At 39.1% G+C, this 19,513-nt stretch overlaps 1 protein-coding gene across 2 annotated transcripts in view; it reads right to left on the reverse strand.

Moving 5' to 3' along the window:
• Positions 1 to 18,566: 18,566 nt before the first annotated feature.
• The window catches only part of hecw1.S (HECT, C2 and WW domain containing E3 ubiquitin protein ligase 1 S homeolog), a 168,804-nt gene continuing 167,857 nt past the window's right edge, over positions 18,567 to 19,513 (reverse strand). For both annotated transcript variants that reach the window (XM_018269351.2, XM_041567575.1), the window contains one exon: positions 18,567 to 19,197. In XM_018269351.2, the coding sequence (XP_018124840.1) occupies positions 19,086 to 19,197 (112 nt within the window). In that variant the 3' untranslated portion in view covers positions 18,567 to 19,085. The remainder of the gene's footprint in view (positions 19,198 to 19,513) is intronic.

Below are 19,513 nucleotides of genomic sequence, written 5' to 3' on the forward strand. Positions count from 1 at the left end.
TTATTGCTTTCATATATTATCTACATGTCAATAAACGTTTGATAAATAAAAAAAATAAAAAAATATCAAAGGTTAAATTCTATAGTTAGTATAGATATGGGTACATATAATTTATGTGAGGGTATGGAGGGATGTGTGTATTGATGCTGGGTTTCATTTGGAGGGGTTGAATTTGATGGACTTTGCTTTTTTCAACCCAATTTAACTATGTAACTATGTATGCTTAATGTGAGCTTAAGTTTAGACTGGCTTTTCAGTAGACCCAGTGTCACGACCGGCACCCAATACCAGAACAGGTGCCAAGTACCCTGGTCTCGGCTCGGCTTCACCAGTAGTGTGACCACCGTTGGGCTTCGGGAGGAGCCCTCAGCTTACTTGGGTGCCACCTGGACTTAACAAGGGGAACAAGGCGAGATGTTCTGGCTGGCAAAGGGGCACGGCTGTTAGCAAAGTCTTTTGGGCCGAAGGTCACGGTACAAATGGAGCAGGCAAGAGAATCGTCAGACAGGCTGGATCGAGGCAGGCAGATATCAAGAATTGTCAGGCAGGCAAGGGTCAAACCGGGTTGTCAATCAAAAGGGTTAATCAAAAGAGGTAGTCTGTAATCAGGCAAGGGTCAGGATCCAGAAGTCAGAATAGTCAAAAGCCAGGCAGGGGTCACAACAGGAATCACAAAACAGGTTCAGACAGAAATAGCTTAAGCTCAGAAGCACCAGGAACAAATCCTATCACGGGCAAGGTGCTGTGGACAGAATGGGCTTTAAATACAGTTTGAATTTCGCACCTTTGTGTGCTGACGTATGACGTCAGCGCGCCTGCGCCCTTAAATGGAAGGAGCCGCGCTCGCGCCCTATAGAGGAGCCGGCGCCAGCGAAAACACGCTGGTGCGGCTATGAAGAAGGAAGTTGCGGCGGGCGTCCCCGCCGATGGCGTGGCGGACGACCCCGCCGCACAGGTACCTTCAAACCCAGTAGCTAATTTAAAAGCCCAGCAGCCCATTTACAATTCAAAAAGAGCAACCCATCGGGCATTTGTTTGAACTCACAGATTGCCATTCCGGGCCTGGGTAGGAGGCCAGATGAGGAACTCACCCAAATCAGATACCTGGGCGGGTTTGCAAGCCCTGTAAAAAGAAAGCTGGCCAAATACAGTTACATTCAGCAAGAGTAGTTGACAACCATCATTTTTTTCAGCAAGATCCCCTGCCTTCCATCACAGGCAGCCGACCATGGGCCCCACCTCGGCCATCATGGCAGCTTCACCCTTTACCAATTTCTAGTTGGTAGCAGGGGTGGTGTTGGGGGTGGTGGAGCTGAATGAACTTATGCAGTTAAGGCAAAATCTGTAGCAGAAGAGAGAATACACTCATATGATACAAAGCTTTTTATGGAGTGTAGTTTCCTACACTCCATACTTGCTGGCTTGGGTACATGGCAAATGTAGTATTTTACTGCCACAGTGCTCTCAGGGAAAATCATGGCAATCAAAACACTGTTGATTGTCTGTCACCTGAGTGGTGCCCACTGATGAAATTCGCATTTGGGCATTATCTGCCTTCTACACCAATGTCTGGCAATGGCATCTAAAGGCAACCAAGGTTGTTTTGACATTCTTAGTGGACATCACCAAACAATGAAAATGCATGCCGATTCTAAACCAAAGCTACATCCACCTTACGCTCCAACTCATCTATAGCTTCCCACTCTGCATCAACATGAACATGATCAACATGAACATGCACATGTAGCCTGACGGCTACATGCACCTTTTTTTCCAACAGGTTAGTGAGCTTAAGTATGGACTGGCTTTTCAGTAGACCCAGCAGTCCATTTACAGGCCTAGCGGTCCATTTACAATTCAAAAAGAGCAGCCCATCGGGAATTTGCCCAAACTCACAGATTGCCAGTCTGGACCGGGTAGGAGGCCAGATGGGGAACCCACCCAAAGCAGATACTTGGGTGGGTTAAAAGGGGCAAGCCCTGTAAGAATAAAGTTGACCAAATATAGTTTCATTCAGCAAGAGAAGCTGCCAACCACCATTTTTTTCAACAAGAAGCCTTCCATCTCAGGCCAGCGACTTTTTGCCCCACAATGGCAACAGCAGCAGCTCCCCCCATCACCAACTTCCTTCCACGTGGTGCTCGGCAGGTGGAAACTTCCACTGACACATCAACATGTTTTTTTTTTCCTGGCAGCAACTTACACTGATCAACACACCATCTGACCTACTTCCTCAACCTAATGAGCTATTCCAGTGACAACATTTAGTTTCTGCCACGAGTGGCATTTGAACTCATGAACATCTGCACCACAAGCAGATGCCTTAACCACTTGGCAATTTGAAAGGCCTCCCTCACTAGGGTTTCTAGGGAGCGTATTGACATGGTTAGACTAAAGATTGTCTATCAGTGCCGCTTGTCAATTTATATGCACAAAGGGACATTTGGTTGTAAAAGTCATCCGGAGCATGAGTAGGCATGCTTACACTCTTTGATGAGACAGCTAAGGTGCCTGCTCCAAGGCTGCAAAGTCCAGAGCTCAAATCCTTAGAGGGTATGCAAAGCAGCCCTTCTATGCTGGGCCATCTCTGTCCTTTTCTTCAAGCTCCATTAACCAACATTTTTTTCATACGCATGAATTTCACATTCATAATGGTGATGTCTCAACATTTTTTACATACGCAATGATCCTCCTCTACGTCTCAACATTTTTCACGCACCCAATGGTCCCCCCCTTACGTCCTGGCAGTGCTGTACTTTTCGAATTAGCCAGGACCCTCTTGACAGTGCCGAACCAAAGAACCGCTGAAGAGCTAAAGTCCCGAAGATCCGAAGCGCTGAATACCTGAAACCTTGAATGGGGCCGAAGCCGTTAAAAGACCAGAAGTGCCAAAGACCACAACGGAGCCGAAGTTGAAGTCCTGAAGCCGTGAAAAGACACAAAGCCACGAAAGGTGCCAAAACTGAAGCCCTTAAGCTACGAAAAGATCCGAAGCCACGAAAGGAGCCTAAGGTAAGGGACCCCTGACCACCAATGTTTGTTTTTAACTTGTAAGGGGGGGTTCACGGGCACTAATGTTTTTTTTAAAAAAAAAGACATTTAGCACATAAGCAATGGCCCCCTCTTTTATGGCTCAACATTTTTTTCATATGTGATGGTCCCCCCTTACGTCTCAAAATTTTTCACATACGCAATGATCCTCCTCATCTTTTGAAAAGTAAAAAGAATAATGTGAAAACCAAATTGATCTTTTTGATGGCTGGCTGCAGAGAGCAGGGAAATACAAGGCAATAGTACTGCAACTGCTCCAGGCTGAGTCACACAAGGCTGGCGTTCAGGGAAATGTAGATTTTTTTAGACGCACCATACTACAGATCTTACTGATGTGTGACAGAATTTAGCCACTCCCTCCCTGTGCATTTTTTAAACTGAATGCTTGAAATGAATGCCGAGGCAAGCCTTTTTTTTTATTACAGGCTGGAAAGAGGAAAACAAAATAACATTTTTCAAGTCTTGAAAAGGGTAGTTACTTTGATGTGTTTTTAATAGAGCAGGGAAACATTCTGTCTATAACGTTTATATCCAACCAGCATATGCTCTCATTTTCGTTTTTTGTAGCAGAAGCACCACTTAAGAAGTATGTAATTCTGAGAAAAGAAAAGGTCAGGGTCAGCTCTGTACCTTCTGGCCATATCTGCAGAGTAAGCACATACATTGTTAATGATTAATCGTAAACAGTGGCTTAACTAGATGTTTTGGGCAACAAAGATCATTTAGACCCCACACACCTAGCCAATCAGTCCTCTGGGCAAATACATGTTATCCTCCTTAACATAAACATATTCATTTAGGTGAGGACAATAGGAGGTGAACTGTTATTTGAAGCAAATTAATTATGGTTTCAGGCTGGAATAGGTTGTTAAAGGTACAGTAACACCAAAAACTGAAAGTGTTTTAAAGTAATGAAAATATCATGTTGTGTTGCCCTGCACTGGTAAAACTGATGTGTTTGCTTCAGAAACACTACTATAGTTCATATAAACAAGCTGCTGAGTAGCAATGGCTGAAATTGAAAAATGGCTATATGCCACAGGATAAATAATTGATAACAGATAACATTATGTTCTACAGAGCTTATCTGCTATCTGCTGTGTAACTTGAGCCTTTTCTCCTTTGAATAGCTGCCCCCATTGCTACACCGCAGCTTATTTATGTAAACAATAGTAATGTTTCTGAAGCAAACACAGCAGTTTTACTAGTGCAGGGCAACAGTGCATTATATTTGTATTACTTTAAAACAATTTCATTTTTTGATGTTACTGGTCCTTTAAGCAAGGACATACAGAGAAGCATTTAATCCCAAATGAGTAATGATATGTATGAAACCCTTTTTATAGGGCAGTTAAAGCCTTTCATGAGTACATGCTATATAAATTAGTGTTGTCTAATGTAAATGTTATAGGACAATTATTATCTTTATCAGGGTTTTTGTGGGCTGGATTATATTAAAATTATGCCATTAAAGGAGTTTATTAAGGCAAGAGTGGTCTGGGGTCAATACAAATGCTCTCCTAAAATGGCAATGTTAGGTAATGCTTTTAGCCCCTATGCTCCGATTAGCTTTCTGATGTGCCTGCACTTGGAGCCACTGTGTCAGCCTGGATGCAGGCAGATGGAACAGATTTTGGCACTAAAATGCATACTTGCATTTTCAGCCTGGTGTGGCTGTATACTCTATGCCAGGGGTCCTCAACCTTTTTCACTCATGAGCCCCATTCAGATGTAAAAAATGTTGGAGAGCAGCATAAGCATGTTCCTGGCTGTGATTGGCTATTGGTAGTCCCTATGTAGACTGGCAACCTACAGAAGGTGTGAAAGTAACTTGGGTTTATTTTTGCATTGTCTTTGGACACAACAGGGGTACGTCAATTTCAATTAAAATAGAATTATAACCAAATAGAATCTGGTCTCTTTTGTAGCTCTTGGATGGGTCAAATGGCCTGCAGTGTTCTCTCTCTTACCTAAATAGTGACGGAAGCACAGTCTGCTATAAATATATTTGTATATGGAGTTTTGTTTATCATTGGCTGAGCTTTCAAAGTAGCATCTTCCTTTGAATATATAGCAGTGACATAACATTTAATGGATTAACATAAAATATGCATCATAACAAATTAGACAGGTGCATAACTTTGGGCACCCCAACAGAGATTACATCGAAACTTTTGAGCCTCCTTTTGCAACTGTAACATCCTCTAGACGCCTCCTATAGCCTTTGATGAGTGTCTGGATTCTGGATGGTGGTATTTTTGAATTAAATTAATAATTAAATTAGATTTTTGATTATATTAAGGTCGGGGGACTGTGACGCACATTTCAGAATATTGTACTTCTCCCTCTGCATAAATGCCTTTGTAGATTTTGATGTATGTTTAGGGTCATTGTCTTGTTGGAATATCCAACCCCTGCGTAACTTTGTGTCTGATGCTTGAACATTTTGCTGAAAAATGTGTTGATATTGGTTTGAATTCATCCGACCCTCGACTTTAACAAGGGCCCCAGTCCCTGAACTAAGCACACAGCCCCACAGCATGATGGAACCACCAAATTTGACAGTAGGTAGCAGGTGTTTTTCTTGGAATGCAGTGTTCTTCTTCTGCCATGCAAAAGCACTTTATGTTATGACCGAATAAGTACATTTTTGTCCCAATCAGTTCAAAAGCACTTTGTTCCAAAATGACTGTGGCTTGTCTAAATGAGCATTTGCATACAACAAGCGACTCTTGTTTGTAGCGTGGGTGCAGAAAGGGTATGTTTCTCATCACCCTGCCATACAGATGTTCTTTGTACAAATTGCACTGAATTGTAGAATGATGTACAGATACATCATCTGCAGCAAGATGTTCTTGCAGGTCTTTGGATGTGATCTTTGGGTTGTCTGTAGCCATTCTCACAATCCTCCGCATATGCCGCTCCGTATTTTTCCTTGGCCTGCCAGACCTGGGTTTTACTGCAACTATGCCTCTGAGATAGCTTTTTGTAGCCGTCCCCTAAACCATGATACTGAATAATCTTTGTTTTCAGATCTTTTGAGAGTTGCTTCGAGGATCCCATGCTGTCACTCTTCAGAGGGAGTCAAACAGAAGCACAACTTGTAATTGGCCAACTTAAAGAGATACTGACACCAGAAATTAAACCTTTTTTTTTACATCTATCATAATATTGTCTTCACATGCTATCTATAATTTTGCAATAAAAGTATTAACAAATGCTTTTACATTACCCAGCTGATCCCCCATGTTCCTCTGAGGGTGCTGCCATATTTGAGCTTCAGTAGTCTGTTAGCATTAGAAACTCTAACTGACATGTTGAGAAGGGACAGTCAGGTTGGCAAAACGATCTGGTTTAGGAATCTCAAGTAACAATTACTTACAAAAGCAGCCCTATGAGTGAAAAATGATCAACATGAGCTATAGGTAACTTTTGATATACATTAATATTTTGAATAATATTTTTTTAATGTCAGTATCACTTTAAAGTGGACCTGTCATCCAGACACAAAAATCTGTATAATAAAAGTCCTTTTCAAATTAAACATGAAATCCAATTTCTATTTTTTATTAAAGCATTCATAGCTGTTGTAAGCTCATTTAAAAATTTCACCTGTCAATCAAATATTGTCTGCAGACAATTACTTTCACTTTCCATTCAGCACTTCCTACATGTCACTGCTCTCCACACATTCCCCCGTTCTCTTTACCGTTTAATTGTGTAGCCAGGGCAAGAAAATGTACATCAGGTCCCCCATTCTGGTGCACAAACAAGATTCTGAGATGATACAAGACTTGTCTTAATAACAGTGTCCACAAAATGGCTCCTGCCTGCTTGCTATAATTATGAATTCCCAGACTGAAGGAAACAAGATTCAAATAATTTATATAGTGTAATTAAAGTTAATTTTGCTTGACTAATATGATAAAATAGGATTTGGAATGTATTTTTTTGGTGACGGGTCCCCTTTAAATACCTTTTCTCATGATTGGACACACCTGCCTATGAAGTTCAAGGCTTAATGAGCTAATCCAACCAATTTGGTGTTGCCAGTAATCAGTATTGAGCAGTTACATGCATTTAAATTAGCAAAATTACAAGGGTACCTAGTTTTTCACATTTGATTTAATTTCATACAACTGAATACTGCTTCACTAAAAAAAAATTCACAAAAAACCCTCAGATGTTCCTGGGAAAAGAAAGACATACCACTGTTATCTTTTTTTGTTGAAAGTGGAGTAAATTATTATGCAGGCTGAGAGGGGTTCCCAAACTTTTTCATATGACTGTAAATATACATTAAATTAACCCAGTAGGTTTTTCTTTTGCTTTCAGTAATGATTAATTATATCTTAGTTGGGATCAAGTAAAAGCTACTGTTTTTTTTTTTTTACTGAGAAAAGGATTGCTAGAATAACTTGTAGAATAACTGTGAATTATTCACTTAAAATGGAATCTATGGAAGATGACCTTCTAGTTATTAGTTTTTTGGATAAAACCTAAACCTGTATACATTTAATAGTTAATTAAGTATAAACTTAATACTTGATTACATCAAACCAGCACACATTCTGATCATTCTAAAAAAGTTCCAATCATTAAAAAAAGCAAGAAAATGCATTTAAACAGATATTAAATTATCCATTGCTTAAATTGTTATTTTCCTGATAGCTTAATGTGTCTGCAGCAAAACTCGAGTCACTCCTTTCCAATTAAAGGAAAGCAAAGCCCAATTAGTTTTAGAATTGGATGTAATATAATTAGATATACATACATGATAACAAACAAAATGGAGAACAGTGAGGTAAATTCATTAAGGTTCAATGCATGCATCTCACAAAAATAAAGCAGCGTGGCCCACTGACGTCATTTACAACTGAGATCTAATGATACTTGCGTACTGCATTTTTGTGAACATCCCCAGCTTGCTCCATGATAACAAACTAAATAAGAAGGAGAATATTCATGAACTGTTTAGGCATAAATGAATGCATGGGACTCTGTCCTGTTCTTATTCTGACATAAGAAAAGGGCATCAAAGCAGTTCCCAGTGCCAGAAACATTCACATTGCCAGGAAAGTGCAGGCAACTTGCCTTGAATCCAAGACTGATTTCCATTTAAAAGGTTGCATTTATACAATAGCTGAATGGGATGGATGATATGGAGCTCAGTTTTTAGAGTAAATATGGAATAAAAGGCCACATTTATCAATGGCACAGTGGTAGATTATTAACTAAGCAGACTATGGGCATAAGACATACGGCCATAAAAATGCTATGCACAAAAGTGTTGGTGCCTAACTCTCTTAGGACTCCCACACAGGCTGAATCACTCTTGAGAAGTACAGTGCACCTTCTTTGTGTTGCCTATAGACTCTCCCTGATGCCCCTATGATACAAATAGATACCCACAATAAACATATGCCTTAATCAAATGAAATCAAACTTAACCAAAGTAAACACATTCCCTATATTGATATTTAACACAAGAGCCATACATATCTAATAAAATATATAAAGTGTTTAAGGAAGTCATTAACTATAATAAGCCCTTAGTGATGTAATTTGACACATGATTCATTGAAACTTGTGTATACTGATAATATACACACATCAGTCTTCAGCCTTGTGTATGGTCATAATATGCCTCAAAACTCCTTATATTTTGCAACAATAGGTACAATTTTGTTTGTATCTCAAGCTCTAGATCGTATATGCACATACATGACAGGTTTGCATTTACCATAAAAATTGTTATTTTTTTTTGCCCACATGTAGTATTTTTCTCAGAATTGCAGCATAATAGCAAGACTCTGCTACGTGGCACCCATTTGGAAAATTGCTAGCAAGTTAAAAATTAAAAACCAGTGTAGTAACATGAAGAATTTATTAATTCGGAAAATAATAAGAAAAATATTTAAGAAATGGGAAGTTAAAGATAAAAAAACATGAAAAACAAAATGAAAGAAAGAATTTGGAAATTGTATGGGTACTGCCACTGGAAAAACTAAGCTCTGCATATGATTCACATGGTGGGAAAACTTTTGAAGGAGATTAGTCTCCCACAGTATTGAAAATTTATCCTGGTAATTGTGTGACAGTTCCCTATAGAAAGTAGGAGAGGAAATTGGAGATAAAAAGTATTTAAAAAGATTGTGGATGGCATAAATGCTCACTTGGGAATTATTTTTTTGCAGCATCTTTGTACTGCTGCAAAATAGTTTGGAAAGAACTGCAAGCAAACGTCCAGGCGATTGCGTACACCCCAATAATTTATCCTTCTAATACAGTGTAGGGTTTTTGGTCTTTGTGCACAAATGTTAATGAGACTTTGACATATTATGGAATCTGCTTGCAACCCTGTCATTAGGGTGTTATCAGTAGGTACTTCATTTGCATGTTTTTGTATGACACTTTTTACTGTTAGACGGAGAAGGTTCCAAGCAGTTTTAAATTAACAGATTGTGCATAAGAACAATTTAGCTGTTATTGTGCAGACTCCAAAATTACTGGCATTTGAAGAAAAAAATGTTTAATTTTCAGAGCTTTCATTTTCCTCTGTCACAACTTTGCCCTACTTTTAGAACCCCATTGCATTTGTAAAAAATAATATAATAGTGGACATTGATCTTATTAGAGTAATTTATGACTATTATAATATTGTAGGATATCCATACAATAGCACAGGGATCACCAAACTCCTGTGTGATTTTATTTGCAACTTTACTATACTGTAGGTAGGCCCTAAGAACATAATTCATAAGCATCAATTTGGAAAAGGAAAGGTTAAAACTAGGTAAGTTTTATCAAAAAGGTCTATGTAAATACATAAGTAAACCTTCAAAATAATGATGCTTTGAGTCCTCTGTAAAAAAAACACTGCATTACTTTCCTTCGATTGTGCACACATGGGCTGCTATATCAGACTTCCTTCTTTCAGCTTAAACCTCCAGGGCACAGGCTTGAGCATGCTCAGTTTGCTCCTCTTTCCCTCCCTCCTCCCTGTCGGGATCCTTACCTGGAGCCTCACCCGGAGCGCCGGCAGGCACGTCTTCTCCCTGTGGCACCAAAATCAAGATGTCGCGCCCAGTGCTACCACGTGGGGATGACATCATACATGGATGACATGGCCCCGCGCCAAATTTGAAATAAGGGATGTCCAGGACACCGGTTCAATGCCAGATGATAGGTCTTATATACTGTGAGTACCTAGGTGTTATTATATTGCTTATTCTCTGAACTTGACCTTGCCTGGACTTTGACACTGTTTTGTATGCTGCCTGCCTTTTGATCTCTGCCTGGACTTTTGATTATACCTTTCTCTTGAACCCTTGCCTGTACCTCGATTTTGGACTTTCACCCCGAAGCTTCCTCCCTGGTCCGGACTACTCCCGCTGGGAGACGTTAGGCCTCTGACACTCCCCTCCCTGCTGTGATCAGAGCCCAGAGTTATGAGTGGGCAGGGAGAGACTCAGGCAGGAAGTTATGTCACACCAAGCTGCTATCCTAAAAAAACAAAAAAATAAACTGTTTTCTCAGGTATGGTAAAGCATTTTAACAGAATAAATGTAGCATTCTAGCAATATCGTGGCAAATCTGCTTTGAATAAACTGCCTCCTTCTCCTTTTAATGCATGCTTTTATGCATTTATGTGAGGCTGACCAATATCAAAATATGGAAACTCAATTGGACAGGAGAATGTTTGGTTTTGTTCTCTTTAAAGGCATGTATTTCCATGAAGGGGCAGATTCTTTTGGGTTACATTTGATTGCTCACTTCTTTATAGGAAACTTCATCACATTATGGTCATACAAATTATATGTATTCCCACTAGGAAAGAGGATATTCTCTGGAGCCGCAGTTAAAATTTAATACATGGTGGTTACTAGTAGTGGGCAATTAAGGTTTGTGTGTTTTTTTGGGGAGTAGGTTATATCACAGGCCCCTGTCTCTTACTGCAGCAAAGCCCAGAATTTTGTGCGTCTGGACATTTGACTGTAAGGGTTAACTGAATGTACTTATTATATATTCTGCACCAACACACACAAGGTCTGTTGCATTCAATTTTTCACAGTCAGCTCATTTATCTAGTGAAATAGTAGTGCCATTAGGCTCAGCCCCGGCGTTTTAAGTGTAACATAAGGAAGAGTTCTTTGAACCAGATGAGCTGTAAATAAAAAGAAGTTCTTCAGCTGCTGATCAATGTACAGCAGTCCGCTTTCCTTCCCGTTCCTTAAAGGGGTTGTTCACCTTCCAAACACTTTTTTCAATTCAGTTGTTTTTAGATTGTTCCCCAGAAATTAAGACTTCTTTTTTCAATTACTATCCATTATTTATTTTTTACTGTTTTTCCAAAATCTAAGTTTAAAGTTGAATGTGTCTCTGGTGTTTCAGTCTGGCAGCTCAGTAATTCAGATGCAGACTATAAACCGTTACAATTTTGCAACATCTAGTTGATACATTTCTCAGCAACTATTGTATCAATTCTAACAGCTACCTGTAATGAAACTCAGAGAGTCTGCTCAGCAGGGACAAAAATAAGAAATGTATCAACTAAATGTATCCATTTAGAACAGTTTACAGGGTCGTCGACCCTCCCCTCCCAGGGCTGCTTTAGAAGATGAAAAAAGACACTTTACACTTCAATATTAGAAAAACAGTGACACAAAAAAATTGAAAGACATTGGATTTCTGGTGATCTATCTGAAAACAACTAGTTGTTTGAAGGTGAACCACCCCTTTAAGCAATTTGCCTTTTTTGTAAGTGGCACAGTTAAACAGAAAAAAACATTTAAAATTAAAAATGAAAGTAGTAGAATATCTTATATTTATATACGATTTAGTTTGGGTATACAGCCAGTGCACTCTGAAAAAAACGGCAGCATATGGTTCAAAGATGTCAAACAAACTTGGTTTTAACAAAGGTTTTGTTTGGTTCATATCACAGTTGTTAAACAATTCCTATCTTTTTTTGCATTGACGCACATTACCCAATAAGGGTCAGAAACATGAGTATTGGAAGCAGTGTTCTAGAAAAAGAAGTATATTGTTTTGTTTTAAAACATGCTTTCTATTATCTATACACAGATATACAGACATATACATAACGGATGTACTTAAATTTGAGCTGTAATAAAAAGAAATATTTAAGACATTAGATGACAAACTTTTAAATACATTAAGGGATTTTACAAAATATCTTATATTTATATACGATTTAGTTTGGGTATACAGCCAGTGCACTCTGAAAAAAACGGCAGCATATGGTTCAAAGATGTCAAACAAACTTGGTTTTAACAAAGGTTTTGTTTGGTTCATATCACAGTTGTTAAACAATTCCTATCTTTTTTTGCATTGACGCACATTACCCAATAAGGGTCAGAAACATGAGTATTGGAAGCAGTGTTCTAGAAAAAGAAGTATATTGTTTTGTTTTAAAACATGCTTTCTATTATCTATACACAGATATACAGACATATACATAACGGATGTACTTAAATTTGAGCTGTAATAAAAAGAAATATTTAAGACATTAGATGACAAACTTTTAAATACATTAAGGGATTTTACAAAATTCAGCTTTTTTTTCAGAAAAGCCATGCTCTTAAGCGAGACAGCGGAAGACTCTTGCCTGGAATGTTGATCCTGCAGAGGTAGTAAGCTAAGCAGGTGAAATAATGAATGTTTCAACACAGAGTTCTCAGTGCCATGGAAAGTAAGGAAATCTCATCCATCAAGTAACAGTTTCATATTGACCTCAAATTTATTTTAAAGACAGGGTTCTATTGTTGTTTAAATTGTTTCAGGGCCCACAACAAGAACTGATTATGATGGCCCATTTTATCTTGTTATGTTTTATAAATCTACATGTGTGAATGCTCCACCTGTTTATTGGATAAATATAAGGCTCAGCATATATATACTTTTGCATAATTGCCATGCTATTTTCTAGAACTTTTTGCTTTGAACATGTTCTCTTTTTCTTTTTAATTATTATAGATGGAGTAGACATTCTGAAAACATCTGCAACCCCAAGCCCACAATGGCATTTATGAAGTGTGTGCCGGGTGGGTGTGAACCCTTTTTATATATTTGCTCTAAATGTTTGTATTATTCCCATAATTATTTTCTGTTTATTATAATCCATGAATAGCTTTGGAAAATGGTAAATACATTGTCATTTTTGTCAGCCTTTATTAGCAGTAGTTAGTTTACAGGTACCACCTCTAGCAGCTGATATATATTACTGGCAGCCATTAGGACTGTTGTGTATGTAAAATGCTGGACATGAAGTTTTGTGGAATTTAAGGTAAATTGATAAATGTATACTGGAGGCTGCTTTTTGGGTTTGGGATAGGGTTAGGTTATTGTTGCCATGGTAATAATGCCATATCTGGAGAAAATGTGTGGCTGCAAATGAATACACAGAATTTTCAGTTGTGCCCGTTATATATTATAGGGCTAAAATTGGGTAAAATTCAGCTTTCTCAAACATCCAGCCCTTTGAGAAGGCCCTAGACTCCTGGGTTCAACAATGCATTGTATGGCTTCAACCATGGCTTTAAACCTTTTAGAATAATGCATGCAGCACAGCTCCTTGTAAGTGATACTCTAAATCAGTGGTCCCCAACCAGTAGCTCGTGAGCAACATGTTGCTCTCCAGCCCCTTGGATGTTGCTCCCAGTGGCCTCAAAGCAGGTACTAATTTTTGAGTTCCTAGCTTGGAGGCAAGTTTTGGTTGTATAAAAACCAGGTGCACTGTCAAACAGAACCTCAATGTAGGGTGACAATCCACATAGGGGCTACTAAATGGCCAATCACACCACTTATTTGGCACCCCAACAAAATTTTTCATGCTAGTGTTGCTCCCCAACTCCTTTTACTTCTGAATGTTGCTCACGGGTTCAAAAGGTTGGGGATCCCTGCTCTAAATGGAGAGAACCCTATAAATCTGCTGTCTGAAACATCTCTAAAATTTGGGGCAGATTTATCAAAATGTGAGAATAGAACTCACCACAGAAAAACTCACTCACTTTTTATTCATTCCTATGGGATTTTTAGAATCATATTTACCAAATGGTGAACTCCATAAATAAGATTCTAAAAATCCCATAGAAATAAGTAGAAATTGAGTTTTTCTGTGGTGAGTTCTAATCTCACATTTTGATAAATCTGTCCCTATGCTTCATAATTCATTCTTTTGAAATATGTATTATGTTATGGGTAACGTTCTATACTTATACACATTTTATCACAAAATATGTAGAAGTTTAAAATATAGAGTAGCTAACATCCTCTTCACTATAACGTTAAAGGAGAAGGAAAATGTTCTCCAAGTGCAAACAGACTTTCCTTCTCCTTTAATGTAGTGTTTCTGTTAATAATCCTTCAATCACTAACAGTCACAGAAATATCTCTGATTTTCTTTTTTTGAGTGTAATCAGTAATAAGATCGATTTTTCTGTGTTTGAGTAACCCATGTTCCATTGCATATATGTACATCTCATATATTGCTATAAAAGCACTTGCATTGTAAAAAGTAAACTGCTGTGATTGGGGGAAAATCCTATAACACGAATAATTCCATGTTAAGGAAAAAGTCAAACAACTAGTGATCCAAATACGTAGAGTAACACAGTATAAACTCAAGTGCTCATACGCACTATTCATAATAATATATGCTGAAGGAAGCACAGCTTTATAATATGCAGATAATAGTACAATGGTATTTAAATTGTGAGAATATTGTAAAAATGATCCTTGGTTGTGATGTACTGTATATTATGGCGGGCCATCTCATTATGGCTTTAAAGTGATCTTTCAGAGATGACAACCCAAAAATGTAAAAAATTGCCATTGGAGAAAATAAAACAACTTTCTGGTATAGTGTAGTGTAGTCCATACAAAGAAAAGTATTAAAGAAATGTTATTTAAAAGGACTACCTTTTCCAAGGGTAGTTTCCCCAACTAAGGCTCCCTCTCCCTATGTGTGCCACTCTCACAATGGGCCAGATTCAATTAGATAAGAAACACTTATCTCCTTGTTCAATTTCAGATATTCCCATAGAGATGGATGCAATTCAGTGAGGAAAACGTATCTCACAGTTTTGAACTGAAGTAGAAGAAACATTTTTTTCTGCAGGGTGAGACAAGCGGGTCTGCTCCCTTTCCCAGCTTCTGCTTGAGTGCAAGCACATGGAGCAGAGAGCAGCCCAACTAATGATAAAGCAGGCATTTTTGTCCGATCTCCAGTCTGCTTTATGTACCTGCACTCAAGCGGAAGCTGTGCAGATAAACAGAGCTGGGGAAGGGATTGGATCCAATTGAACAAGGAGATAAGTGTTTCTCCACTTCTCAGCCTGTAGAATAAAATGCAGGCAACACTCAGTGTGACCTTGGCCTAACACCATAGGCAGATTTTCAATAAGGCTAGGAGAGGCTAAGCCTCCCCAAACCTGTCTGACCCTTAAAATAAAAAGAAATAAAACAATATAAAACCTGCTCCATTGCTGACTGTACTGTTCCTTTAATCATGGATTTATTGCTAAGGTCCGCCTCCAAACCACGATGCTGAAAAGATCACTTGCATTCTGATTGGATAATGTGGTTTGTAGCTTGTCCAATCAGAGCACAGCTGACTTAAAAGACAGTGAAATGTACCAACCAGGTACAGAGTAGGCGTGGCTGGGAAAACTTTACTGACTGAAGGCAGCATGGCAGTAGGGAGTCAGATAAGAAGCAGTTGGGTTGGAATATCCAGCTGGGCATGTTTGCAGCTTTTATCCAACTCACATGTACTATATACAGCAGCTTCTCCACCAGCTTAAATAAGTATTAAAGTTTTTTTTTTGTCCATTTCTTGTTGCTTACTATATTACTGTACTAGTTTTTCTGACTTTTTTCATTGTTGTTTTCATTAAAACAGCCCTGTGTTATACCTACCATTTTCCTGAGGCTCTTATATGTAAATTAGCATTTAATTTCCCACTGAGTATAATGTGCCAGAACCCACTGTCTCCCACTGAGTATAATGTGCCAGAACCCACTGTCTCCCACTGAGTATAATGTGCCAGAACCCACTGTCTCCCACTGAGTATAATGTGCCAGAACCCACTGTCTCCCACTGAGTATAATGTGCTAGGACCCACTGTCTCCCACTGAGTATAATGTGCCAGGACCCACTGTCTCCCACTGAGTATAATGTGCCAGGACCCACAGTCTCCCACAGAGTATAATGTGCCAGGACCCACTGTCTCCCACTGAGTATAATGTGCCAGGACTCATTGTCTCCCACTGAGTATAATGTGCCAGGACCCACTGTCTCCCACTGAGTATAATGTGCCAGGACCCACTGTCTCCCACTGAGTATAATGTGCCAGGACCCACTGTCTCCCACTGAGTATAATGTGCCAGGACCCACTGTCTCCCACTGAGTATAATGTGCCAGGACCCACTGTCTCCCACTGAGTATAATGTGCCAGGACTCACTATCTCCGACTGAGTATAATGTGCCAGGACCCACTGTCTCCCACTGAGTATAATGTGCCAGGACCCGTTCCAATACACAATATATTTTGATAAAAAAAAAACTTACTGTTTAACTCAACCGGTGTGCAAGCCCTATTAGCTCTATTAGTGACTGGTTCCCTTTAAGTTAGCAATATATTGTCAAATTTAGCTTCTCCAAACAAAAAAATCACCCTCCGCCTATGCCTAACACCCTCCCTCCAGTAATCAGAATCTCATAATCAGCTTCTCAAACCCAGTGTCGGACTGGGATGCCAGGGGCCCACCAGAAAATCTTAGGCTGAGGGACCCACTTTCCAAACTATTATACCTCCTCTCCTCACTCAATCTGTTTATTCTCCTAGTCTCGTTTCTCTAAATACTATTCTTCCATTATTAAGCCTCTTTGTTCCCATAAAGAAATAGGAAATGACCATGAAATAGGCCAAATAGTTAGAGGCCCCAGGCCCGGATTTGTGGCAAGGCCACATAGGCCCGGGCCTAGGGTGGCAAAAAATTAGGGGCGGCATGCCGCCCAGCCGCATTATGGGGACCTGTGCGTCCCCATTTGAATAGCGCCGTTTGCAGCGCAGCCTAGGGGCGCCCGTCCGAGAAATCCGGGCTTGAGAGGCCCACTGACACCTGGGCCCACCGGTGGGCCAGTCCGACACTGCTCAAACTACAAAAGTACATATGGAATAACCTTGCAGAAGAGAATTGGGTGAATTTGTTTTAATATTAGCAGTATCATGATGATTTACTCTTGCAGCGTAAATGATATATTGCAAAGACTGGAAGATACAATGTCACTGTTTTCCCATCTCCTATCATTGAGCACCACCTCTTCCCTATTATCCTCCCTCGTATATGGTCTCTTTTCCTATAATTTTTAACATACCTCTTTTCCTATTTCCTCCTTATGTAAACAGCCTCTTTTGCATTTACCCCCTTCTTTTACACAGCATCTTTTCCCATCTCGAGTCTCTTTAATCCTCTTGCACACAGCCTATTTTATCATTGCCCCCTTTTAAACATGGCCTCTTTCCTCATATCCCCATCTAGAACACAGCCTAAAATGGTGAAACTAGATTGATCTCTGTAACCTGCTTCTTTTATATGAACCGAAAGTAGCTTTATAGACTAAGCCTCAGCCTTAGCCTCAGATAAAAATGTGCTGTTTCACCTATGTGCTGCAGACAATGTTTATCTGTCAGGGAAGGGAGAGGTGCTGATAGCAATGCAATTTGTGTATATAGTTGGAAAAAAAACTGTGTTTTCAAGGCCAAAACACAACAATTGTTATATCATGCAATTTATAGCAGGAAAAAAGAATAATAGCAATGTATATATTTTGGGTTGACATCCTTTTTAAGAAAAAAATTATTTTAGATGGTTACCTTCTATTCACTGAAAAGCAGTATGAGGGAACAGATTGCACGAGTGTAGTTTCTATGCTTATATTTCTTTAAATAACCAAGAGCAGCTATATTGCTGATGTGTCAGAGGTCTACCTTTACAGCCACTAAATAGCTTGCTTTATGACTGCTGTCTATGGACCTCTGCATTTTAATAGCAAAACACACCATTAAGCCAATCATTAAGGATATGGTTCTGCACCATACAAACTGATGATTGCTGTTACGAAGAATCATTATTTTTTTTAAATGAGTCATTTGTTTTACAAATGGGAAATGACTGATTTGGTAACTTAAATTTGCTTACAAGATAGACACCTGCATTTTAGTTTGACATCAGAGCAAATATGTATTGTGAATTTTATAAAACAAGTGAAACTACTGTATGTACAAGCCAAAAAAGGAAGAGTGAACTCCACAGGAAGTGAGCTCAGAAGGGATTCCACAAGGTTTGGTGAAATTAGAATGGACTCCACACACCAAGTTTCTCAGTTTAGTAAATGCTGGAGTTTCGGCTGCAAAGAACACAAATTTGTGCTTCCACTGTGATGTGTGATAACAGATAGACCACCCCTCCCTAAATGTATGAAAAAGCAAACAATTATTATTAACAAAATAGATAATAGCATGTAGTATTCTGAGCTGTCTTTTCTGTACCGTGTCACTCTTCTCCAGCTGATTAACATGTTGATTTTTTGCTCAGAGGTGTTGCTATTTGAACATTGTGCACCCAGGTTTTGGTCCATTTAGGAAAATCCAGACATGTGATAACTTGTATAATTCCTTTTGCTAACTTGCCAGAGATACAGAGAAAGGTCATCTTCTTGGCGCTTAAAATGCAGTCTACTGCTGATAAATTGGAGGTATGCAAAGATATACAGAGCCTTGAGTCAACTTTGTGGATTGCTGGAATTTGAAGAAGAAAGCAAAAAGGTAGGACCTTGGAGGGAACCAGTTCCCCATGCATGTTCATAATTAGCTGAAAAAAAATTAGAACTGCAAAAAATGAAATAAAAATGCAATGTGAAAACATAACCACAACGACAGCCTGTGTCTGTGGGATAGTTATATGAATTCACCAGTCAGGAAAATTCCAGATGTCCTTGTATTGGCTCATTCAAGTCCAAAGGTGCTTGTCTCCTCCACTGCTATTAACAGTTTTTCATGTAACATTGAATAAGATGGATATGGAGGAAGGTCCAAGCGATTGAAGCATGTGTGTGCCCTGCAAGAGACAAATTACAGCATTTAACAGTTTGTCCATTGTTAAACGGTTTTGCAAAGCACTGCATTCTTAGGGCATTTCCTCTTATAAATCAGGCTTCTTCCTGTACATTGTCTTTGTGAAAGCACCACAAAACAAACCAACAAATGAAGCCACAATCATGATCTTTTTTTCATTTCAAATAAACTCCTAGATGAATATAAAGACCTGTTCATTGTGTGTTCCCATGTGTGCACATGCATATTTATTAAGCACCTACATCGGGCCAGATTTCACTATGCAAAGTTCCACTGACACCAAGAAGAGGTGAATAGTG

Source organism: Xenopus laevis, chromosome 6S, assembly GCF_017654675.1.
Source record: "Xenopus laevis strain J_2021 chromosome 6S, Xenopus_laevis_v10.1, whole genome shotgun sequence".
In the NCBI taxonomy this organism is placed as follows: domain Eukaryota; kingdom Metazoa; phylum Chordata; class Amphibia; order Anura; family Pipidae; genus Xenopus; species Xenopus laevis.